Below are 25,420 nucleotides of genomic sequence, written 5' to 3' on the forward strand. Positions count from 1 at the left end.
CCAGGAAACGCTGTCCCGGGGACCTGGGGCTGGGAACAGCTGCCTGTGTTTCCCTTGTTTGGTTTTTGATCCTCAAGCTGCTGTTGTTTTGGTCAAATTTGTTTTTTCTTTTTCCGTTTTGATTATTTTGCTCTTTTTTCTATTTTGTTTATTTTTTTCCTCCAGCATTCATAGTCTTTTTCCTTTCTTATTGATTTTACTTGGATGTTTCATTTCCATTTGGATTTTTTCTTCATTTTTTCCTAGGCTTTCCTCTAGTTTGTGGTTGTTCTTTATATTTTCTCCCATTTTTTGGGTTTCCGGTTTTTCACTTTGAGTTTTTTTCTCTTTTTTTTACCCCCCCCCCCCTTTTTAAATAAGACTGCGAGGCTGTCTGCTTTGGTCATTATACAGCTCAGATTCTTGGGATTTTTTTCTTTATGATTTATTATTCATTTATTTTTGTTTTCTCACTTTTAACTGTTTCGATAGGGTTAGTCTCAGTTGTGAGTCCAGTTGAGTTCATTTAGTTCCTGTTTTCTGTTGGTGATGTGAGCTGACGTTGTCCATTTTGTGTTTTGATTTCTGTTCACTTCATTTCTGTTTATTTCATCTTCGTTTGTGCTCAAGGAGTCAGAGCCGTGAGAGCTGATCTGTGTCAGCTGCTGGCTCGGGGTCTCCCAGACGTCAGCCCTGCTGACCCTTCCTGGGGGAGCCCTGGAGAGGGAGAGGAATCCAGAGGAAGAATCGCATCCTGCGGCTCCTGTTTGGTCAAATTTGTTTTTTCTTTTTCCATTTTGATTACTTTGTACTTTTTCTATTTTACTTTGTTTCCTGCCACCATTCATGTTCATTTTGTGTTTTCTCACTTTAACATTTTCTTCCATAGAACAGTCTCCGTGGTTGGTCTGGTGTAGTTGATACAGGTCATGTTTTCTGTTGGTGACGGGAGCAGAGTGAGTTTGTTCATTTTTGTGTTGTGATTTCTGTTCATTTGATTTCTGTTGTTGCATTTTCATTTGTGCACCACTCGTCTCCCTTCCTGGGAGCCCCGGGAGAGGGAGCAGAATCCCGAGGCCAGAATCGCATCCTGGATGGGGACTTCCCGGGGCGGGACTGACTGCGGTCCCCCAAGCCCTCTGTGTCCCCAGTGGCTCCCGCGTCCCTGAGCAGTGCGTGGCAGGAGGTGTCCATGGCGGCTTCTGGCCCGAGCTAAGTCTGTCAGGTGGGACAGGTGCTGTCTGCATGGGGGTGGGAGAAAGGGTTGTTACTGCGAGATGGAGCCTGCAGGGGACTCTTAGTTGTGGTCTCCCATGTCTGCAGGGGAGGGGCGGTGGCAGTGCTGTCTTCTCTCTCCCCTGCACAGGTAACTACTGCCCAGTCCAGGTGGCTCTACAAGGTTTAGGATCCAAAGAAGCACAGAAACCTGATCTGCACCAGCAAGAAGACTTCCTGTGGAAGGACCTCTTGGTGGTAAGGGACTCACCCACAGGGGGGCGGGGTCACCCCAGACAGCCAGGGTGTCCATTGGCTTTGCATCGGTGTGCAGGAATGGAGCAGGTGCATAGGGGAGGGGGGAAGGACTCACACTGATGCCCATGGCCCTCCTTGGTCAGGGGTGAGTACAGAGGGGCTGTGGGCTTCACCCCTGCCGGTTCTGGAGGCTTCAGCAGCATGAGCCATCCCGCGTGGGCGCTGGCTGTGTGCAGCTCTGTACCAGGGTCTAAGGAGGGGAGAGGCCGCGACAGCTCCTGACAGGCCCCAGGCTGCAGCAGCCGGGGGTCCCTCTCCTGAGACGTGGAGCCGAGGTCTCGGCACTGCTCGTCCTTGCCCTCTGCCCCAGCCCTGACCAGGCAGTGTGGCCGAGCGCCTAAGAGCATCCTCACCGCCTTCCCATCCTCAGGACAGACAGACTGCCCCGGGGTCTCCATGGGAGATGCAGCAGCTCCCACCTGGACAAGGGAGCGCAGACGCTGGGCAGGTGGAGGTGGGGCTGCCAGGTGCAGGGAGACCGTGTCCTGGGCATTTCTGTCCTTCCTACAGGCCATGGCTCCTGTGCTGTAGGCCCCTGGCCCATTTCCCATGGGTGCGGACTGAGGGGAGCGCATCTGCTCCTCCTAGACTCAGATGTCCGGGTCCACCCTCCTGAGAGCCCCTGACCTTCGAGTCGGGCCCTTCAGTCCTTGGAGCGTCAGCGTTCCCCCCTGGGAGATGGTGTCTCTGAGGGCCACAGTGGCCCATGAGTCTTGCACACAAGGTCCTGCATGGTGCCTATGGGCGGTAAGCACGTGAGAGAGGGGACCCCTCTGTGGCTGCCGGGCTCAGAGGTCCCTGCCATGAGCTGTAGACCAGGCCAGCAGCCGGGGCTGTGCTGGGGCCAAGCAGGGGCGCTGGCATCCCTACAGCTCTGTGCTGCCAGCACTGCCTCCCCGTGTCTGTCCTCGGGGGGCCGAGCCCCAGGGTGGGCATCTCCTCTGGCTTGGATGAGGCACCTGCCACCTCCCTGCTGGTCTGTGGCCTTGTCACCAGTCAGGGTGCCCTGGGGTGTCACAGGACAGGAACCAGGGACCAGGCCATGGCGTGACAGGGCCGTGTTCTCCCCTTGTTAGCTTGTCTCTGCCCCAGTCCTCTGACCTCTCAAATCCAAGAGGGCCCTGGGGCGACCAAAGGATCTACCCGGCAGATGCTGCAGCAGAGCTATGTCTCTGGTGACCCAGGTCTCCCCATCTTCCACAGGAAGACGACTCCAAGACTTCCAGCCTCAGAATCCTTGTCCCAGTGGTCTTCAGGAGTAGAGTGTCCTTCTTCCTTTCTGCCCCAAGCACAGGACCCCGAGCTTCTCTCCCTGCCCACAGGTCATCACCATCGTCCACAGGAAGAAGGACTCCGAGACGCCCAGCTCAGAATCCTTGCCCTTCCAGAAGAGGTGTTGAATATGCCTTGTCCTAGCTGCCCCAAGACAGGACCCCGTGGATTCTCTGCCTGCCCCCAGGTCACCACGATCGCCCACTGGAAGATGGACCTGAGAATCCTATCTTCAGAATCCTCGCCCTTCCAGAAGAGGTGTTGAATGTCCCTCGTCCTCGCTGCCCCAAGGACAGGACCCCGTGGCTGCTCCGTCCCCGGGGAGCAGCTGCTGCCTGGGAAGAACCTCGTTGCCTCTGTTGCTGCCCATGGATTGCCCTGCACTACTGCCTCTGTGCCTAGACTTAACAGATTTATTAGTTAACAGAAATCCATTAGGTCAATAAATTGTGAATGGAAAGACATGAAGGACTTAGTGTTGGTTTCGGGCACCTGTGCTCACACACGGGGGAGCAGAGTGCTGGGAGCCTGGAGGAGGCAGCTTGGAGCCACACCGGGTCCAGGGCCTGGGCTGAGTCCTGGCTCCACTGCCCGCTGCTGCCCACCTTGGTGTCCCTGCCCCTTGGCCTCTGATTCCATCTCTGTCAAGGGGGTGTGAGCAATAGGAGCCCCTGGTTGCAGGGTGGCTGCCGTGGGAAGCACCCAGAATAGTTCCCACCTCCCCTGGCTGCTGGGTAGTGCTGGGTCCTTAGGTGCCATCGGCAGCCTGGGCGAGGTTCTGGGAGCTGTCAGCCGTCTGTGGGTCATGGGCTGTGGGGCAGCTGGCTCCTTCCTGTGAACCCCACTGGCCTTTTCCTTTGTCCTTGCCTCTTCTTGCCTCTCTGTCCCTCTCCCTCGGGGAGGCCCCGAGCCTGATTTGGGGCTCTCTCTCCAATTCTCTGTCCTCAGGGACACCGCTCTCTTGTGCCATGTGTTTGGCTCCCAGGGAACCGTTGACTGGACTGGATTCTGAATCCTCTGGGGACCTTGCTGGGCATACATGAGCCAGTGAGGCGGGGCTGGGGTTTCTGTTGGTTCTGGAAGCTCCCAGGTGGATGGGGAACAAGGACCTCAGTCAGGCGTCCTCAGAGCCTCTGTGGATCCCTGCTGTGGACCGTGAGAACCAAGAGGGCCCACGTGTCTGGGTGGACAGAGACCCGGGAGCTGCCCCTTGCACTGACGTCCACTGAACTGCTGCATACTAAGGGGGCGTGTAGCCCAGGCCGACGCTGGCCCCTGCCCCCCGGGGTCCTCATGTCCACAGGGCGGCGTTGGGCTCTGTCAGACCTACTCGTGTGTGCTGGATATAGCTCAGCACAGGGCACGCCTGGGCCCGAGGTGTCTGTGACCAGGAGGTGGGGAGCCCAGCACCCTGGGTCTCAGAGCCGTAAAGGGCTTTAGGGAGCCCACGAGCTGCCACTTCCACGTGGGTTTCTCTGCTTTGTTGGATGTGGTGCCCATTTCCCAGAAGGCCCCCACCATCGTGTTCACCGCCTTCAGGAAGCGCCGGGACCCCTAGCCGGCCCTGCCAGCGTCAGATCCTGCAGTCTCACGTGATGCCGGCACCTGCAGTGACACAGCCCTGTCCATCGGTGAGGAGGCGCTGGCAGCACCTCCACCGCTCTGGCGGGTTGGGGTTGGCCCTCCAACCCTGAGGCAGACCTGTGGATGTGGTGTGGGGGCGTGGCCCAGACCCCCCAGGCCCTGGCCCATGAGGAGGACAAGGCAGACAGACCCGGTGCTGCACAGCCTCCAGGAGCAGAGGAGCAGTGGTTGTGGGTGGGGCACCTCCCGCTGCTCACCACGGAGCCCCCAGGGCAGCTCTGTGCACCCCTGTCTCTGCTCAAAATGCTCACTCCAAAGGCAGAGCTCAGCCCAGGCAGGCAGCAAGGCTGCATGGCCCCCTCCATGGCCCCACTGCTCTTGAGCCCTCAATAGCCAATGGCCAGTAACAGCTCTGCAGTTGGCAAAACAAGCCTGAGTCAGGGATGACTCCCACAGCAGGTGCACCTCCAGGGACACCACCACCTGCCATCAGGGTCCCATCCTGTGACAGCCTACGGGGACAGACGCTCAGCAGCTGATCTACCACAGGGTCACCGCAAAGCTAGGACTCGCCTGCCCTCGGCAGTGACCTCATCCCAAGAGGCAGAGCCACATCTGCCCAGTGTGAGCGCCCACCAGGAGGGTGGAGCAGGGGAAGAACAGGGCCAACAGCGGTCACAGCCCTGGGCACTGACCAGGCCACCAGGGAGGGATCTGCTGCCACCTCTGCCCCTGGTCCTTTGCACCCAGCGAGTTAGAACTTCAGAGTGGGCGTGTGTAAGGGAGGACACCGCATGGTGTCTGTTGTTGGGGGAGATTGGAGCCCTGGGGCTGTCCCTGTCAGGAGGGTGGCAGACGCTCACTGGCCATCAAGGTCAGAGTGGGGCCTTCCAGTGGTAAAGGGACTCGGGCGAGGGACGTGGGGCCCTGGGTCAGGGTTCTGTCCTCACATCTGGCACCAGGTCTCCAGGCCATGTCCAGCCCTGATGTCAGGCCCAAGGGCAGGGGCAGGCCAAATGCAGGGCCCAAGGCTCAGGGAGGCAGGGCACCAGGCCCCAGGTTGCCCTGTGAACTGGCTGCATGGGGTGAGCGCCCCCTGCTGGGGCCCTGGAGAGGTGCTGTTGGGCAGTGCTGAGTGCTGGCCCAGGAGGGAGCAGGCACTGCTGAGCTGACCTTCTGGGCCCCTTCTCTGTGCCTCTCTGTCCCTGCCCTGGGGGAGGCCCTGAGCTGAATTTGGGGCTCCCTCTCCACTTCTTTGTCCTCTGGAGGACCCATGAGCAGCCAGGCCGGGAGCACCTGACACTCCCTGTGTCCTGTCCTCTGCCCCTCCCACAGGGAACCCCCAATGGTCGCTCATCCCGTCTTCCCTTTCCTGGCCTATGGGCTCCACCCCAGGCTGGGACTCCAGCCTTCCTGGGTGTCCCATATTGATCCCGTATGTACCTGACCCACCCCCCACGCTGGGAAATGGTGGTGGTCATCCTGCCTCCCAGGCTGGGGCCAGAGTGAGTGAGGTTATGGCTGTGAAGCTCCCAGCAGTGGACGAGCCCATAGGGGAGTCCTCAGGGCAGACAGAGGCTCTGCTGGGGGGAGCTTCTGAGATCCGTGGCACCAGGAAATTCAGGGGCCCCCCTGTAGCCTCTGTAGGAAAAGGACTCCCTACCAGGTTGCACACTGGTAGCCTGTGGGATGGCCCAGGTCAGTCACGTTTGCTGGGGCTCCTGCTGTGCAGAGTTTGTGGTGCTAACACGGGGACCTTCTCTGTCTCCCTCTCTCTGTCCTTCTCTCTCTGCCTTCGAATAAATAAATAAATCCCTTTAAAAAAAATTGGAGCAGCTGGGACCTGAACAGACACTCGTACGGGACGCAGACCCGTGAGCTGTGGCTTTACAGCTCTGTCACAGCACCGCTGACTTGAGTGACAGAACATTTGATATAGCGTCGCGATGCCAGTGACGCTGCACCATGGTTTTAGGCGATCATTCAGGGGGTGAAGAGAAAGGAGTGGATACACTGAGTCTGCAAAAGGCAAAATTATGGAAGATGCTAAGACTAGAAAAGAAAAGGTTTCGAAATATCCTCCAGGGTTTAATTTCTCAAAACACTAATATCTCTATCTTCAACCTAAGGAAGAATTTCTCTTTTCTTTTTTTTTTAAAGTGGACAGGTTCCTGTGCAAACCAGCAGAGGGCAGCACCTGCTGCGGTTTCCTGCTCTGACATCAGAAGGCGCCATTGTGATGTCATGCCTGCTGCCTGCACAAAGCCTTGGCTGGGCCTGGGTTCTGTCATTTGCCCAGGAAGCGCTGTCCCGGGGACCTGGGGCTGGGAACAGCTGCCTGTTTGTTTTCTTGTTTTGTTTTTGTTCTTCAAGCTGCTTTTTTTTGGTCCAATTTGTTTTTTCTTTTTGTGTTTTGATTATTTTGTTCTTTTTTCTATTTTATTTATTTTGATTTCCTCCAGTATTCGTATTCTTTTTCCCTTTCTTACTGATTTCCTTGGATATTTCATTTCTGTTTGGATTTTTTCTTCACTTTTTTCCTTGGCTTTTCTCTTGCTTGTGGTTGTTCTTTATATTTTCTCCCATTATTGGGTTTCCCTTTGTTCACTTTGAGTTTTTTTCTTATTTTTATTTCCTTTTTTTTTTTTAAATAAGACTGTGAGTCGTCTGCTTGGATTGTTATTACAGTGAAGGTTTATGAATTTTTTTCCTTATGATTTATTCCTTTTTTGTGTTTTCTCACTTTTAGCTGTTTCGATAGGGTCAATCTCAATTGTGAGTCCAGTTGAGTTCATTTATTTCCTGTTTTCTGTTGGTGATGTGAGCTGACTTTGTCCATTTTATGTTTTGAGTTCTGTTCATTAGATTTCTGTTTGTTTCATCTTCTTTTGTGCTCAAGTTGTCTGAGCCGTGAGAGCTGATCTGTGTCAGCTGCTGGCTCGGGGTCTCCCAGAGGTCAGCCCTGCTGACCCTTCCTGGGGGAGCCCTGGAGAGGGAGAGGAATCCGGAGGAAGAATCGGATCCTGCGGCTCCTGTTCGGTCAAATTTGTTTTTTCATTTTCCATTTTGATTACTTTGTCCTTTTTCTATTTTATTTTGTTTCCTGCCACCATTCATGTTCATTTTGTGTTTTCTCATTTAACATTTTCTTCCATAGAACAGTCTCCGTTGTTGGTGTGGTGTAGTGGATACAGTTCATGTTTTCTGTTGGTAACGGGAGCAGAGTGAGTTTGTTCATTTTTGTGTTTTGATTTCTGTTCATTTGATTTCTGTTGTTGCATTTTCATTTGTGCACCACTCGTCTCCCTTCCTGGGAGCCCCGGGAGAGGGAGAAGAATCCCGAGGCCAGAATCGCATCCTGGATGGGGACTTCCCGGGGCGGGACTGACTGCGGTCCCCCAAGCCCTCTGTGTCCCCAGTGGCTCCCGCGTCCCTCAGCAGAGCGGGGCAGGAGGTGTCCATGGCGGATCCTGGGGCCCAAGCTGAGAAGGCTGTCAGGTGGGACGGTGGTGTCCCCGGGGGGGGGGAAGGGTTGTTACTTCGAGATTCAGCCTGCGGGGGACTCTCAGTTGGGGTCTCCCATGTTTGCAGGGGAGGGGTGGTGGAAGTGCGTTCTCCTCTCTCCCCTGCACAGGTAACTGCTGCCCAGTCCGGGTGGCTCTACAAGGTTTAGGATCCAAAGAGGCCCCAGAAACCTGATCTGCACCAGCAAGAAGACTTCCTGTGGAAGGACCTCTTGGTGGTAAGGGACTCACCCCACAGAGGGGCGGGGTCACCCCAGACAGCCAGGGTGTCCACTGGCTTTGCACCTGTGTGCAGGAATGGAGCAGGTGCATAGGGGTGGGGGGAGGACTCACACTGATGCCCATGGGCCCTACTTGGTCAGGGGAGAGTGCAGAGGGGCTGCGGGCTTCACCCCTGCCGGTTCTGGAGGTTCCAGCAGCATGAGCCATCCCGCGTGGGCTGGCTGAGTGCAGCTCTGTACCAGGGTCTAAGGAGGGGAGAGGCCGCGGCAGCTCCTGACAGGCCCCAGGCTTCAGCAGCCGGGGGTCCCTCTCCTGAGACGTGGAGCCGAGGTCTCAGCACTGCTCGTCCTTGCCCTGCTGCCCCAGCCCTGGGCCAGGCAGTGTGGCCGAGTGCCTAGGAGCATCCTCACCGCCTTCCCATCCTCAGGACAGACAGACTGCCCCGGGGTCTCCATGGGAGATGCAGCAGCTCCCACCTGGACAAGGGAGCGCAGACGCTGGGCAGGTGGAGGTGGGGCTGCCAGGTGCAGGGAGACCGTGTCCTGGGCGTTTCTGTCCTCCCTGCAGGCCATGGCTGCTGTGTCGTAGGCCCCTGGCCCATTCCCCATGGGCGTGGACGGAGGTGAGCGCTCTGCTCCTCTCTGAGACTCAGACGTCCGTGTCCCGTCCCTCCTGAGAGCCCTGACCTTCGAGTGGGGCCCTTCAGTCCTTGGAGCCTCACCGTGCCCCCCTGGGAGATGGGTGTCTCTGAGGGCCACAGTGGCCCATGAGTCTTGCACACCAGGTCCTGCACGGTGCCTATGGGTGGTGAGCACGTGAGAGAGGGGACCGCTCTGTGGTTGCCAGCCTCGGAGGTCCCTGCCGTGAGCTGTAGACCAGGCCAGCAGCCAGGGCTGTGCTGGGGCCTGGCAGGGGTGCTGGCATCCCTATAGTTCTGTGCTGCCAGCACTGCCTCCCCATGTCTGTCCTTAGAGGCCTGAGCCCCAGGGTGGGCATCTCCTCTGGCTTGGATGAGGCACCTGCCACCTCCATGATGGTCTGTGGCCTTGTCACCATTCAAAGTTCCCTGAGGTGTCACAGGGACAGGAACTAAGGACCAGGCCATGGCGTGACAGGGCCGTGTTCTCCCCTTGTCAGCTTGTTCCTGCCCCTGCCCTCTGACCTCTCAAATCCAAGAGGGCCCTGGGGCGACCAAAGTGTCTACATGGCAGATGCTGCAGCAGAGCTATGTCTCTGGTGACCCAGGTCTCCCCATCTTCCATGGGAAGACGCACTCCAGGACCTCCAGCTCAGAATCTTTGCCTCTGAGGTCTCCAGGAGTAGAGTGTCCTTCTTCCTCGCTCTCCCAAGGACAGGACCCCGAGCTTCTCTGCCTGCCCACATGTCACCACGGGCGTCCACAGGAAGATGGACTCTGAGACGCCCAGCTCAGAATCCTCGCCCTTCCAGAAGAGGTGTTGAGTGTCCCTCATCCTCGCTGCCCCCAGGACAGGACCCTGTGGCTTCTCTGCCTGCCCCCAGGACCAAACAATTTACCACCACGAGAAGGACTCCTAGACCCCCACCTTCCGAAACCTCGCCCTTCAGGAACAGGTGTTGAATGTCCTTCGTCCTCGCTGCAAACAGGAGAGGACCCCGTGTCTTCTCTGGCTGCCCCCAGGTCACCACGATTGTCCACAGGAAGATGGACTCTGAGACGCCCAGCTTAGAATCCTCGCCCTTCCAGAAGAGGTGTAGAATGTCGCTCGTCCTCCCTGCCCCCAGGACAGGACACCAGGGTTCCCTGGCTGCCCCCCAGGTCACCACGATCATTAAAGGAAGAAGGACTCCGAGACGCCCAGCTTTGTAATCCTCGCCCTTCCAGAAGAGGTACTGAATGTCCCTTGTCCTCACTGCCCCAAGGACCGGACTCTGTGGCTACTCTGCCTGCCCCGATGATCGTCCACCCGAAGGTGGACTCCGAGACGCCCAGCTTCAGAATCTATGCCCTTCCTGAACAGGTGTTGAATGTCCTCATCCTCATGCCCCAAGGACAGGATCCCGTGGCTGCTCCGTCCATGAGGAGCAGCTGCTGCCTGGGAAGAACTTCGTTGCCTCTGTTGGTGCCCATGGATTGCCCTGCACTACTGCCTCTGTGCCTGCAAGTTAACTGATTTATGGTTTAAAAGAAATCCATTAGGTCAATAAATTGTGGATGGAGAAACATGAAGGCCTCAGTGTGGGTTCGGGCACCTGTGCTCACACACGAGGGAGCGGAGCGCTAGGAGCCTGGAGGAGGCAGCTTGGAGCCGCGCCCGGGGCCTGGGCTGAATCCTGGCTCCAGTGTCTGCGGCTGACACTGCCTTGGTTTCCCAGCCCCTGGGGCTGTTTCTGGCTCTGTCAAGGGGGTGTGAGTGACAGGAACACCTGCCTCCAAGGAAGCCCCCGGAACAGCACCAGACTCCCCTGGCTGCTGGGTAGGACTGGGGCCTTAGAGGCCTTGATGTCTGGCGGGGTTCTGGGAGCTGTCAGCGTCTGTGGGTCCTGGGGCTGTGGGGGAGCTGGCTCCTTCCTGTGACCCCCACTGGCCTTTTCCTTTGTCCTTGCCCCTTCTCCCTGCCTCTCTGTCCCCACCTCTGTTGGAGGCCCCAAGCCTGATTTGGGGCTCTCTCTCCCCTTCTCTGTCCTCTGTTCCTATCCAGTCCAGGTGGCCTCTGTTCCTCCCCTTCCCTGGGAGCCCTGGGGTCAGAGCCCTGGGCGTCAGCATCCGGGAGCAGATGCCAGGACCTGGCTCAGGGCTCAGGTTCAGAGACAACTCTTTCCCGGGACTGAAGGAAGCTCCTTAGGCCAGGTGCATGGAGTGGAGTGTATCTGAGGACAGCATTATCACAGAGAAATGGTCACGAGTCAGGCAGCTCCCAGAACTGGAGCAGGTGCTGAGGACTCCTCTCCATGACAGGTGCCACAACTCTGCTGGACAACAGGAAGTGAGGTGGGGAGATCAGCACCAGGGCTCCAGTTCAGTCCCCACACCTGCCAGTCGGGTACCACTTAACTAGCTATTTGCTCACAGCCTAATTAGTGTTCTGGATACATACCCTAGTGCCTCAGCCACAGCACAGTGCCTGGATGAAGCCATCTGAGTTGGGTCTTGGGCCCAGTGCATGTCCCTTATCCAGTCCGTGGCTTCCCATGAATTTTATTTAGCATCTGGTAAGGCTTCCTGTGACGTTGTCTTCCGTCTAGAGGTAGGAAGAGGTGGATGGGTGACGTTTAATTGAATTCTGAAATCGGAATACAAAGCATTGTTTTAGAAACTCCGTTCTGCAACTCTGGTTGACCCTGGCCGGTGTACTGGGACGGTTGTTCCGGACAACCAATGACTGGATCTGGGGAGGCAGGGGGAGCCGGGCCCGGGGTGGAGCCTCAGAGCACCTGCAGGTGCTGAGCCCCCCTCTGCTGCCCCCGGGATGGGAAAGACTGAGCGACCCAGGGTGTCTGTGAGTTTCTGTGGGGCCCAGATGAGCGTGTCCACCACCCGAGGGGATCCGCCCTCGCCGTGGGCAGCACCACCCAGCCCGCCCAGAACTCGGAGAGAACAGGGCCGCAGGGCAGGGGCGAGCTCGGGGCTCTCATGGAGCCTGCGCGTCTCAGTGCTCCCCCTCAGGGCTCAGAGTCCCCGGTGCTGTGGCTTTTCCACTCCCGAACTCGCACCCGTGACCTGGGACTCCCGGCTGTAGCCCGAGACCGAGAAGAACCCGGCACCTGCTGGGTCCTGGTCCTGGGTCCTGCGGACTCGGTGTGCACCTGCTCCCAGCTCTCCTGGTTTCCTACTTGGCAGAAGGCTGCCCCTGGGACTTGGCAGCCGCCATCACAGGTGAGCCCCTTCCTCTGACAGACCCCCTCCCCTGCACCCCTCCTTTGCACCCTCTCTTTGGCTCCCGGGAACCGTGGCATGACGATTCTGAATCCTCTGGGGACATTGCTGGATGCAGAGGTGGGGTCTGGGATTTCTGGGTTCTGGAGGCTTCCATGTGGGGCAGGGGACAAGGATCTCTGTCAGGCGTCATCAGAGCCTCTGCGGATCCCTGCTGTGGACTGTGAGAACCAAGAGGGCTCGCGTGGCTGGGTGGTGGGGCTCTGGGGGCTGCCCCCGACACAGGCGTGCTCTGACCAGCTGCACACTGAAGGGGCTGTGGCAGCGGGCGGCTCCTCGAACACCCCTCCGGGATTAGAACCACCTGCTGGCTGGAAGCCCCAGAGTCCTGGGCATCTCCCCTTGAGGATCCAGGTGTTAAATATCAGGAATGTTTTCCACTGACTCGCAGAGGTCCCAGGAAACGTTGAACCTGGGCCCTGGGTAGTGTGCAGGTTATGTGGGGTGTGGGTTTGGGCACAGGGAAGAGCAGACTGGGGCTGTGGGCGTCCTCTTGGGGCAGGGGCAGCAGGACCCCTGATTAGGCCCCAGTTTTGTTTCTCCTTGGTCAAGCCCAGTCCCCTCTGACACCCACGTGGGCTGTGGGGATCTCAGGAGAACGGGTGCTGCCGGGGCCTCGAGATCCATGCGCAGCCCAAGGAAAGGCCTGAGCTCTGGGCTGTGCTGGTGGCCCGGGTGCTGTGACTCCCTGGCCCAGTTCTGGCAGGAGGGGCCAGGGCCACGGGCAGCAGAGAGAGAGTGAGGTTATGGCTGCGAAGCTCCCAGCAGTGGATGAGCCCATAGGGGAGTCCTCAGGGCAGACAGGGGCTGTGCTGGGGTCTCCCCTGAGATCCGGGACACCAGGACCTGCAGGAGCCCCCCCTGCAGCCTCTGTAGGAAAGGTTTCTCCACTAGGTTGCACACTGGTAGCCTGTGGGATGGCCCCGGTCAGTCACGTTTGCTGGGGCTCCTGCTGTGCACAGAGTTTGTGGTGCTAACACGGGGACCTTCTCTGTCTCCCTCTCTCTGTCCTTCTCCATCTGCCTTCGAAAAAATAAAGAAATCCCTTTAAAACTAAAAGTGGAGCAGCTGGGACCTGAACAGACCTCGTTCGGGACGCAGGCCCCATAAGCCGTGGCTTTACAGCTCCGTCACAGCACCGCTGACTTGAGTGACAGAACATTTGATGTAGCGTCGCGATGCCAGTGACGCTGCACCATGGTTTGAGAGCGATCATTCAGGGGTTGAAGAGAAAGGAGTGGATACACTGAGTCTGCAAAAGGCAAAATTATGGAAGATGCTAAGACCAGAAATGAAAAGGGTTTGAAATATCCTCCAGGGTTTAATTTCAGAAAGCATAATTATCATTCTCTTCAACCTAAGAAAGAATTTCTCTTTTCTTTTTTTTTTTTTTTTAAAGTGGAAAGGCGCCTGTGCAAACCAGCAGAGGGCAGCACCTGCTGCGGTCTCCTGCTCTGACATCAGAAGGCACCATTGTGATGTCATGCCCGCTGCCTGCACAAAGCCTTGGCTGGGCCTGGGTTCTGTCATTTGCCCAGGAAGCGCTGTCCCGGGGACCTGGGGCTGGGAACAGCTGCCTGTTTGTTTTCTTGTTTTGTTTTTGTTCTTCAAGCTGCTGCTGTTTTGGTCCAATTTGTTTTTTCTTTTTGTGTTTTGATTATTTTGTTCTTTTTTTCTATTTTATTTATTTTGATTTCCTCCAGTATTCGTATTCTTTTTCCCTTTTTATTGATTCCTTGGATATTTCATTTCCATTTGGATTTTTTCTTCACTTTTTTCCTTGGCTTTCCTCTTGTTTGTTGTTGTTCTTTATATTTTCTCCCATTATTGGGTTTCCCTTTGTTCACTTTGTGTTTTTTTTCTAATTTTTATTCCGTTTTTTTAAAGACTGTATGTCGTCTGCTTGGATTGTTATTACAGTGAAGGTTTATGAATTTTTTTCTTTATGATTTATTCCTTTTTTTGTTTTCTCACTTTTAACTGTTTCGATAGGGTAGTCTCAGTTGTGAGTCTAGTTGAGTTCATTTAGTTCATGTTTTCTGTTGGTGAGGTGAGCTGACTTTGTCCATTTTGTGTTTGAGTTCTCTTCATTAGATTTCTGTTTGTTTCATCTTCGTTTGTGCTCAAGGAGTCAGAGCCGTGAGAGCTGATCTGTGTCAGCTGCTGGCTCAGGGTCTCCCAGACGTCAGCCCTGCTGACCCTTCCTGGGGGAGCCCTGGAGAGGGAGAGGAATCCGGAGGAAGAATCGGATCCTGCTGCTCCTGTTTGGTCAAATTTATTTTTTCTTTTTCCATTATGATTACTTTGTACATTTTCTATTTTACTTTGTTTCCTGCCACAATTCATGTTCATTTTGTGTTTTCTCATTTTAACATTTTCTTCATAGAACAGTCTCCGTTGTTGGTGTGGTGTAGTGGATACAGTTCATGTTTTCTGCTGGTGACGGGAGCAGAGTGAGTTTGTTCATTTTTGTGTTGTGATTTCTGTTCATTTGATTTCTGTTGTTGCATTTTCATTTGTGCACCACTCGTCTCCCTTCCTGGGAGCCCCGGGAGAGGGAGCAGAATCCCGAGGCCAGAATCGCATCCTGGATGGGGACTTCCCGGGGCGGGACTGACTGCGGTCCCCCAAGCCCTCTGTGTCCCCAGTGGCTCCCGCGTCCCTCAGCAGAGCGGGGCAGGAGGTGTCCATGGCGGCTCCTGGATGAGCTGAGAAGGCTGTCAGGTGGGACTGTGGTGTCCCCGGGGGGGGTGTGGAAGGGTTGTTACTTGAGATGGAGCCTGGGGGGATTCTCAGTTGTGGTCTCCCATGTTTGCAGGGGAGGGGTGGTGGCAGTGCGGGCCCCTCTCTCCCCTGCACAGGTAACTACTGCCCAGTCCAGGTGGCTCTACAAGGTTTAGGATCCAAAGAAGCCCCGGAAACCTGATCTGCACCAGCAAGAAGACTTCCTGTGGAAGGACCTCTTGGTGGTAAGGGACTCACCCACAGGGGGGCGGGGTCACCCAGACAGCCAGGGTGTCCATTGGCTGTGCATCTGTGTGCAGGAATGGAGCAGGTGCATAGGGGAGGGGGGAGGACTCACACTGATGCTCACGGTCCTCCTTGGTCAGGGGAGAGTGCAGAGGGGCTGTGGGCTTCACCCCTGCCGGTTCTGGAGGCTCCAGCAGCATGAGCCATCCCGCGTGGGTGCTGGCTGTGTGCAGCTCTGTACCAGGGTCTAAGGAGGGGAGAGGCCGCGGCAGCTCCTGACAGGCCCCAGGCTGCAGCAGCCGGGGGTCCCTCTCCTGAGACGTGGAGCCGAGGTCTCGGCACTGCTCGTCCTTGCCCTCTGCCCCAGCCCTGGGCCAGGCAGTGTGGCCGAGCGCCTAGGAGCATCCTCACCGCCATCCCATCCTCAGGACAGACAGACTGCCCCGGGGTCTCCATGGGAGATGCAGCAGCTCCCACCTGGACAAGGGAGCGCAGACGCTGGGCAGGTGGAGGTGGGGCTGCCAGGTGCAGGGAGACCGTGTCCTGGGCATTTCTGTCCTTCCTACAGGCCATGGCTCCTGTTTCGGAGGCCCGTGGCCCATTTCTCAAGGGCGGGGAGTGAGGGGAGCGCATCTGCTCCTCTGAGACTCAGACATCCGGGTCACGTCCCTCCTGAGAGCCCCTGACCTTCCAGTGGGGCCCTTCAGTCCTTGGAGCCTCAACGTGCCCCCCTGGGAGATGGGTGTCTCTGAGGGCCACAGTGGCCTCATGAGTCTTGCACACAAGGCCCTGCAGGTGTGCGACGGGCGGTGAGCACGTGAGAGAGGGGACCCCTCTGTGGCTGCCGGGCTCGGTGTTCCCTGCCATGAGCTGTAGACCAGGCCAGCAGCCAGGGCTGTGCTGGGCCCTGGCAGGGGCGCTGGCATCCCTACAGCTCTGTTCTGCCAGCACTGCCTCCCCGTGTCTGTCCTCGGGGGGCTGAGCCCCAGGGTGGGCATCTCCTCTGGCTTGGATGAGGCACCTGCCACCTCCCTGCTGGTCTGTGGCCTTGTCACTAGTCAAAGTGCCCTGGGGTGTCACAAGGACAGGAACCAGGGACCACGCCATGGCATGACAGGGCCGTGTTCTCCCCTTGTCAGCTTGTCCCTGCCCCAGCCCTCTGACCTCTCAAATCCAAGAGGGCCCTGGGGCGACCAAAGGGTCTACCCGGCAGATGCTGCAGCAGAGCTATGTCTCTGGTGACCCAGGTCTCCCCACCTTCCACGGGAAGACGGACGCCAAGACTTCCAGCTTCAGAATCCTTGCCTCTGAGGTCTGCAGGAGTAGAGTGTCCTTCTTTCTCGCTGCACCAAGGACAGGACCCTGAGCTTCTCTCCCTGCCCCCAGGTCACCACCATCGTCCTCTGGAAGATGGACTCCGAGACGCCCAGCTCAGTATCATCGCTCTTCCAGAAGAGGTGTTGAATGTCCCTTGTCCTCGCTGCCCCAAGGACAGGACCCTGTGGATTCTCTGCTGCCCCAAGTTACCACGATCGCCCACTGGAAGATGGACCTGAGAATCCCATCTTCAGAATCCTCGCCCTTCCTGAACAGGTGTTGAATGTCCCTCGTCCTCGCTGCCCCAAGGACAGGACCCTGTGGCTCCTCTGTCCCCGGGGAGCAGCTGCTGCCTGGGAAGAACCTTGTTGCCTCTGTTGGTGCCCATGGATTGCCCTGCACTACTGCCTCTGTGCCTGCATGTTAACTGATTAAATAGGAGTTTAAGAGAAATCCATTAGGTCATAAATTTGTGGATGGAGAAACATGAAGGACTTAGTGTTGATTCGGGCACCTGTGCTCACACACCGGGGAGGGGAGCGCTGGGAGCCTGGAGGAGGCAGCTTGGAGCCGCGCCCGGGGCCTGGGCTGAGTCCTGGCTCCAGTGCCCCTGGCTGCCACTGCCTTGGTTTCCCACCCCCGGGGCTGTGTTTCTGGCTCTGTCAAGGGGGTGTGAGTGACAGGAGCACCTGCCTCCAAGGAAGCCCCCGGAACAGCACCAGACTCCCCTGGCTGATGGGTAGGGCTGGGTCCTTAGGCCTTGATGCCTGGCGGGGTTCTGGGAGATGTCAGCCGTCTGTGGGTCCTGGGCTGTGGGGGAGCTGGCTCCTTCCTGTGACCACCACTGGCCTTTCCTTTGTCCTTGCCCCTTCTCCCTGCCTCTCTGTCCCCCCCCCCCCTTTGTTGGAGGCCCTGAGCCTGATTTGGGTCTCTCTCTCCCCTTCTTTGTCCTCTGTTCCTATCCAGTCCAGGTGGCCTCTGTTCCTCCCCTGACCTGGGAGACCTGGGGGTCAGAGTCCTGGGCGTCAGCATCCGGGAGCAGATGCCAGGACCTGGCTCAGGGCTCAGGTTCAGAGACAACTCTTTCCCGGGACTGAAGGAAGCTCCTTAGGCCAGGCGCATGGAGTGGAGTCCATGTGAGGACAGCATTATCACAGAGACATGGTCACGAGTCAGGCAGCTCCCAGAACTGGAGCAGGTGCTGAGGACCCCTCTCCATGACAGGTGCCACAACATTGCTGGACAACAGGAAGTGAGGTGGGGAGATCAGCACCAGGGCTCCAGTTCAGTCCCCACACCTGCCAGTCGGGCACCTCTTAACTAGTTAATTGCTCACTACCTGATTAATGAACTGCCTCTGGGTCTTGTGCCACAGCCCCAGCCCCGTGGCCGTGAGGAATCTGTTTGGGTTGGGAGTGTGGGCCCAGTGCTGGTGCCTGGTCCAAGTCCATGATTCCCATGAATTTTCTTTAACACCTGGTAAGGCTTCCCTGATGTCATGTTTTCATCCTTAGGTGGAGCAGAGGTAGGCTAGGTGACGTTTCATGAAGTTAGGAATGTTCGAGCGAAGGGCCTTGTTAGCATCTGAGTTCCAAGACTGTTCACCTTGGCTGTTGCCCCAGTCCGCTGTTTCCAGAAACCAATAGGGGAGGCCCTGAGAGCTGGGTGCAGGGTGGAGCCTCTGGGTGTCCTAGGTGCTGGGCCCTCCCTTCTGCTGCCCCCAGACGGGAAGATTGGGTGACTGGATGCAGCTTTAGGAGTGTGTGGATCCTAGATGGGAGTCTGAGCAGGCATGGGCTCCACCTCTGAGTGGGCAGCACCATCATCACTGGGGACCTCGGAGACAGAAGGGCGGCAGAGGAAGGGTGAGCTGGGCTCTCTCTGGGCCTGCGGTCTTAGCTCTCCCAGCTCAGGGTCAGAACCCAGGTCCTGTGGCTTTCTGATCTGGAGCTCGAACCCGTGGACCCTGGGCTCACAGTGCATCCTGAGTCTGAGAAGGACACCAGGGGGTCAGGAGCCTGCGGGCTGGGTCTGTGCCTGGCCCCCAGCGCTCCTGGTTCCCCGCTTTGCAGACAGAGCGCACTGGGACTACACAGCGCCATCACCAGGTGAGCCCCTCCCTTGCCTGGCTCTCTGTGCTGTGGTCTGGCTCCCTGCAGAGGGTGGTGGGATGGATTCTGAATCCTCTGGGGACCTTGCTGGGTGCACTGCTGCGGGAGAGGCCAGCACGGGAGTTCTGCGGTGCGGGAAACTTCCGGTGGTGCCCAGGACAAGGCTCTCTGTCTGGTGTCCTCAGAGTGCCATTGGGATCCCTGCAGTGGTTCGTGCAGACCCAGAGGGCGCCTGGCGCGGGGTAGATGGGAACCCCAGATCCACCCCTTGCACAGGCGTCCACTGAGCAGTTGAATTCCAACGGGGCCGTGGTAGCGGGCAACTCCTCCCAATCTCGCCCGGGATTAGAACCACCTGCGGGCTGGAAGCCACAGAGACCGGGACAGCTCCCCGGGGAGACGCAGGTGTTCCATATCAGGGAGAGTTTGTAGTGGTCACCTGGGTCCCAGGAAATGCTGAGCGCGGCCTTGCCTTGGTGTGGGGGACTTTAGGGGTGTGAGTTTGGGCACAGCTATGAGCAGGCCTGGGGCTGTGGGGGTCCTCCTGGGGCAGGGCGGCAGCACCTCTGATTTAGCCCTGCAGAACTTGTTTCTGTCTTCCCAAAGCCCAGTCCCACGACTGCACGCTGCACAGAGGGGGAAGCCGCAGGGCGCATGCTCCTGACCCAGCGCCCTGGGGAGTCTCCTTCCACACCTCTTACTGCACATCCGTGTGTCCAATCAGGAGCTGAGGACGACCGTGGTTAAGAACCCAGGTCAGGGCCAGGCTGCCCTGCTTGGAGTCCTGGTTCTCCTGTCCGTGCCTGGTGTCCTTGGCCGTGCAGCGTCTGTGTGGGGGCCGGCATCTGTGACGTGGGCACAGGCTGTGAGGAGGCAGCGTGGGTGTGGGTAACCAGCAGAGCACATGTGGTGCAGGTGCGGCCTGGGCGGGCTCACTGCAGTCACTTGATCCTGGAGGCTGCTCCTCGGGGCCTGGTTCCCTCGGCTGTCACAGTGCCCACGGGAACCGCCCCTTCCTGTCTCCACAGGGTGGTGTCTTAGCATGGACACCCAGGATTCGGCACGGTGCCTCTGCTTTCACAACTCCCAGGGGTCTCAGAGCAGGTGTGCACACACCCTGCACACGCAGCCCCCAGAGGGTCTCTGGTGGACACAGCTGGGAGTGGGCAGGTTCATGCAGAGGCCGAGTGTACCTGGCTTGTTAGGAAGGCCGTGCCCCCAGCCCCCTGTGCTCTCACCCCACAGGCCAGCGGGCAGGTTGAGCGTTGTCCCTGCAGATGCTGCGGTGTTGGTGCTGGGGTCACATTCATTGGACCGCATTCATTGGTCACATTCCCTGTAACGTGGAGCGTCCGTGTGGGCAGGCTTGTGGGTGTCCTGCAGGATGTCGGGTCACGTTCTCTGCCTGTGGCTGTGTCGGCAGCTGTGGATTCTGAGGTCTTGTCACGACAGGCAGGTCCTCATGTGTCACCAACAACAATTCTTTGTGATTGCAAACACTTTTTTAAATACATTTTTTAAAGATTTATTTATTAATTTTAAAGTCAGAGTTATACTGTCTTTCTCTCAATCACCCTTATATGCACTGGTTCCCTCACCAATTGAAAGCAACGGCTAGAGCTGTGGTGATCCGAGACAGGGAGCCAGGAGCTTCTTCTGAGTCTCCCAGGTGGGTGCAGGGGCCCAAGGACTTGATCTTTTACTGCTTTCCCAGGCCATAGCAGAGAGCTGGATCCAAAGTGGAGCAGGCAGGACTCAAACCAGCACCCAGATGGGATCTGGACACAGCAAGCAGCGGCTTTACCCACCACGCCTCAGTGCCAGCCCCAAAACTTCCCTCCTGCCTGTCTTGTCTTTCAACTGTCTTATTGTACGGAGCCTTCCTTTGAGGTATCTCACGCACTGTGGACGTGACCCTGTGACGTGTCCCGCACACTGGTTCTAGGTGCACACCTGTCTCTATCGAGCTCACTGTGTGAGAGCTGGGCTCAGGGAGGCTGCAGATGGCGCAGTGACAGAGACACTGGACTCGGATCCCTTTCTTTCTCCCTGGCTTTCCTCTCCCCCACCAGGGCGTCTGCAGACCGAGCCCTGGGAGAGTGGAGGGAGGGTCTGACGCTGGCCCAGTGAGCCTGGGTAGGAAGTGCTAGTGTGGCCGGGCTGCTCCCTCCTGGCTGCGTGGGCGCTGCTGGGGAATCAGAGCCCCGGACCCCACAGGGCGGGGGGCACAGGTGAGCCTGGCATAGGGAGCCTTGGATGGTGTCCAAAGTGCACCCCAGGACAGCACTGGACAGATGGGGTCTCAGCTATTCAGGAAAGACTGTAGGCTAAAAGGTGACTGCTTAAGATCAGCCCACCCAGTCTGCTCCACAACTCAGGTCACAGCCTCTGTCCCCATCTGGGCACAAACACAAGGCAGAGTGTCGCTCCCCCTCTTCATGGAGGAACGACACAGGACCCTGCGTTACTCTTTCGTTTGCTCGGCCCTCCCCGGGTTTGCTGCTGGTTCTTCCCGGGTTGGCTACCGACCGTTCTACCTCCGTGGAAGGGCGGTTCCCCCTGCCACTTTCCCCACTTCCGCAGGGGAGCGGCACACCGCCGGCCGGCTCTCTCGGGGGCTGCACAGGTGTTCCTTCAGATAGATGTTCCTGGTGCATGTTTCTCTCTCCTCCTTTATAGTCCTCTTCCGCCAATCCCAACTCTGCTACCCACACGCCAAGTACGCTGCTCTCCTCCAATCAGGAGCAGGTCCTACAGTTTATTGGTTGAACTGGAGGCAGCTGTGTAGAAGCATACTCCTCCTCTCCCAGCCCCATATTGTGGGAGAGCAGATGCATAGAATACGTCTTAATTCCAGTAACTTAGTCTAGTCTGAGTTGCTCCCCACAGCAGAGTGACCCAGGGTTGTGGGGGAGGGGCCCAGTGTCCCTGATCTTCAGTGGTTCAGGGCTGTCCCTGGGGACGTCCATCCCCAGGCCCCTCCTCCTCCTGTGTGCAGGGAAAGTGAGTTCTGGCATCTGGACATCCACATGACAGTCTGCCTGTGTGCCCTTCCCTGACACCAGGGAGGCAGAGCAATTACATCCCTTGGGGGGGGGCTCAGGCTCCAGGTCCAGGGGCTGCCGCCCCTCCCCCACTGGCTCCCTGTGGAGCTGGGCCTCTGCCTCAGGCTCAGCTTGCATTCACAGCCTCAGCTCCACCCCTGCAGACCTGGGCTGTGGGCATTGGCCTCTCCTTTACAAATGGGGAAACTGAGGCCAAGATGAAGAGCCAGGCCCCTCCCCATGAGCGGTTCCTCCCAGGCCCAGGTGGCTGCTGATTCCTGCCCCACCCAGGGAGCAGCTGGGGCAGAGCCTGGGCGTCAGCACCCGGGAGCAGCTGCCAGCCCTGGGCCCAGGGGCTCAGTGTGGAGGAGACAGCTCCACCTGTGACAGAGGAACGTCCTTAGGCCAGTGCATGGAGTGGAGTGTATCTGAGAAGAGCATCATGATATAGAAGTGATTCACGCATCAGGAGCAGGTTCTGAGGACTCTGTTCCCGTGATTTTTTTTAGCACCTGCGAAGGCTTCCCATGGTGTCCTTGTTCTTCCTCCTGGAGGTAGAAAGAGGTGGCTAGTGATGTTTAATTGAATTATCAACGTGCAAACACAAAGCTGTGTTTTAGGATCTAGGTTCTGTGACTCCTTGTTGACGCTGGCCACTGTCCTGGGACGGTTGTTCCGGGCATCACCAACGACTGGATCTGGGGAGGCAGGGGGAGCCGGGCCCAGGGTGGAGCCTCAGACCTCGGCAGGTGCTGAGCCCCCCTCTCCTGCCCCCGGGATGGGAAAGAATGAGCACCCGGGGTGTCTGTGAGTTTCTGTGGAGCCCAGATGAGTGCCTCCAGCACTGTAGGGACCCACCCTCGCTGTGGGCAGCACCACCCAGCCCGTCCAGAACTTGGAGAGAACAGGGCCGCAGGGCAGGGGCAGCTCGGGGCTCTCATGGAGCCTGCGCGTCTCAGTGCTCCCCCTCAGGCTCAGAGCCCCCGGTGCTGTGGCTTTTCCACTCTGCAACTCGCACCCGTGACCTGAGACACCCAACTGCAGCCTGAAGCCAAGAACCCCGGCGACTCCTTGTGCAGGGTCCTGTGGACTTGATCTGTGCCCGCTCCCAGCTCTCCTGGTTTCCTACTTAGCAGACAGCTGCCTCTGGGACTTGGCAGCCCCCATTACAGGTGAGCCCCTCCCCTGACAGACCCCTTCCCCTGTACCACCTCTTGCGCCATGTGTTTGGCTACTTGGATACCCTGGCTGGACCAGATTCTGAATCCTCTGGGGAACATTGCTGGGTGGAGAGGTGGGGAGAGACGGGGTTGGGGTTTCTGTGGTTCTGGAAGCTCCCAGGTGGGTGGGGGGCAAGGACCTCAGTCAGGCGTCCTCAGAGTCTCTGTGGATCCCTGCTCTGGACCGTGAGAACCAAGAGGGCCCAGGTGGCTGGGTTGACGGAGACCTGGGAGCTGACCCCTGCACAGGCATCCACTGAGCAGCTGCACACTAACGGGGCATGGTAGCGGGCGGCTCCTCCCACTGTTGCCCCAGGATTAGAACCAGCTGTGTGCTGGAAGGAGAAGTCTGGGCATGTCCCCGGGGAGATTCAGGTGTTAAGCACTAGGAATATTGTATATTGAGTCACCTGGGTCCCAGGACAGGTTGCGTCTGGGTCTTGCGGTGGTGTGGGTATTTTATGAGTTGTGAGCATGGGCATTGCGAGGAGCAGGCGTGGGCTGAGGGTGTCCTCGTGGGGCAGGGGCAGCAGGACACTGATTAGGCCCCAGTTAGGTTCTGCCTCATCAAATTCCAGTCCCCTCTGACACCCACACGTGGACGTGGGGAGGTCTCAGGAGAACGGGTGCCTTCTGGGTCTGCAAGGTGCAGGGCCACCCTGAGGGCAGGACCAGGAGTGCGCTCTGGGCTGAGCTGGTGGCCCGGGTGCTTGTGCCTCCTGTGCCCAGGGCTGGCAGGAGGGGCCAGGGCCATGGGCAGTGGAGAGAGGGAGGTGGACAGGTGTCGCTCCCCGGGTTTGCTGCTGGTTCTTCCCGGGTTGGCTACTATCCCTTCCACCTCCGTGGAAGGGCAGTTCCCCCTGGCCACATTCCCCACTTCCGCAGGGGAGCGGCACACCGCCGGCCGGTTCTCTCGGGGGCTGCACGGGTTCCCTTAGATGTTCCCCATAGATGTTCCTGGTGCATGCCGTCTCTCTCCTCCTTTATAGTCCTCCTCCGCCAATCCCAACTCGGCTGCCCACACGCCGAGTACGCTGCTCTCCAATCAGGAGCAAGTCCTACAGTTTATTAGTTGAACTGGAGGCAGCTGTGCGGAAGCTGTTTACTTCTCTCCCAGCGCCATATTGTGGGAGAGCAGATGCATAGAATAAGTCCTAATTCGAGTAACTTAGTCTAGTCCGGATTGCTCCCCACAGATCCCCCTTTCTTTTTATTTTTGGCGTTGATACGTGCCTGTCTTCGGTGTCCCGCGGCACACACTCTGCTCTACTTGCTAGAGTTGCCACAGGCTCTTACAAGTCCTATCAATCAGACAAACCGAATCCGGGTCCTCTCTTCGCCATGTTGTGAGGAGGTTTTTAGGCGCTGATGCGTGCCTGTGTTCGGTGCCCTGCAGCGCATGCTCTGCTCTGCTAGAACTGCCTGCAGGTGTTTACAAAACCTATCAGGGAAACCGAATCCAAGCCTTCTCATTGCCTTATTGTGGGGGAGACTTATTAGTGTTGGTTCGTGCCTATCTTCGGTGACTTGCAGCTCATACTCTGGTCGAGCTGCTTGCTGGCGCTTACCGCCTTAAATCAGGCAGACCGAATCCAAGCTTAATATTGTTGTATTGTGGGGAAGCCTTACTGATGTTAATTCGTGCCTGTCTTCGGTGACCTGCGGCGCATAAGCTGCTAGCTGCCCGCAGGTGCTCATCGCCTCACTTGATTAGGCAGACCGAATCCAAGCTCTCACATTGCAGTGTTGTAGGGAGGCCTTTTTATTTCTCTATTTCTCTATCTCCGGGCATTCCTATTTCTCCCATTTTACTTCTATCTTCCAGCATTCCTATTTCTCTTTTACTTCTAAACTTCTGTTTCTCTTATCCCTGCAGCTTCCCGGCGCCTCGCGCTGCCGGCAGCTTCACGGCTCCGCGCAGCTTCAGCCCGCGCGCCTCTCTCATCTGCGCAGCTTCCCGGCTTTGCGCGGCTCGGCTTCGCGCGCTCCGCGGTCTCCACGCTTAACCCTTTTGCGTCTGAACCACGGCCTACGCCAGCCCCGTTCCCTATCTATTCACGCCCCGTGCTCTCTCTGCACGCGGCGGCTTCCGGGAGTAACACAGCGTAGCTTACGTGTCCGCCACTAGCATTCAATCTAAGTTCCCCGGGCTAGCCTGGCGAATTCAACCCAGCGTACGTCTCCGCCCCACGGTTTGGCTTCCCGTCCTTTGCTCCCCGGGCTAATCAGACGGATCCCAACCAGGCTCACGTTTCAGCTTCTGGTTTCAACTTTTCGCCCCCTATTCCCGGGCTAACTTGAGAATCCCAAAGTGGCTTTCGTGTCCGCCTTGGCCTGCCCCCCACGGCTTCAATTTCCCTAACATTTTTCTCTACCCGGTATGTTTCCCCAAACTTTCCTCCAACGATATTCCTCCCTCATTTCTCCTGGCCTCTCCCCACAGTCCGCATCCGAGTCTGTTTGTTCTAGCTTTCACTTTTGCTTTCGACCTTAGAGATTTCTCCCAGCTTCCCCCCGTAGTCCGTATCTGAGTCTATGCCTAGGCTTTCAATAGCTTCTTCCGGCACCCTTTTCGTCCGGCTTTTCCCTAGGCTGTTTGCTAGTCTCTCTCTCCGGTATTTTCCCTAGGCTGTTTGCTAGTCTCTCTCTCCGATATTTTCCCAATTCTTCCCGTTTCTTCCCATTTCTTCCCTCCTAAGTTTGCTATCCGTCCTAAGTTTCCTATCCG

The 25,420-nt window shown here is 57.5% G+C and overlaps 1 protein-coding gene across 37 annotated transcripts in view; it reads left to right on the forward strand.

Annotated features, from left to right (window-relative positions):
• LOC138843201 (uncharacterized) overlaps positions 1-25,420 on the forward strand; it is a 205,904-nt gene that overhangs the window by 38,533 nt on the left and 141,951 nt on the right. For 17 of the 37 annotated variants that reach the window (XR_016214354.1, XR_016214355.1, XR_016214353.1 and 14 more), the window contains one exon: positions 22,552-22,644. Coding sequence is in view for 1 of the 37 variants with exons in the window: in XM_089305588.1 (XP_089161714.1) it covers positions 1,346-1,452; positions 2,835-2,912 (185 nt within the window). In the remaining 36 variants the exon portion in view is untranslated. Of the gene's footprint in view, positions 1-1,345; positions 1,453-2,715; positions 3,248-8,002; positions 8,117-16,386; positions 16,788-17,254; positions 17,797-17,979; positions 18,426-22,431; positions 22,645-25,420 lie in introns of those variants that run through there. The other 20 variants (XR_016214373.1, XR_016214343.1, XR_016214376.1 and 17 more) reach the window with 10 other exon arrangements.

Source organism: Oryctolagus cuniculus, chromosome 10 (assembly GCF_051225735.1).
Source record: "Oryctolagus cuniculus isolate XC-2025 breed Fujian yellow rabbit chromosome 10, ASM5122573v1, whole genome shotgun sequence".
Taxonomy (NCBI): domain Eukaryota; kingdom Metazoa; phylum Chordata; class Mammalia; order Lagomorpha; family Leporidae; genus Oryctolagus; species Oryctolagus cuniculus.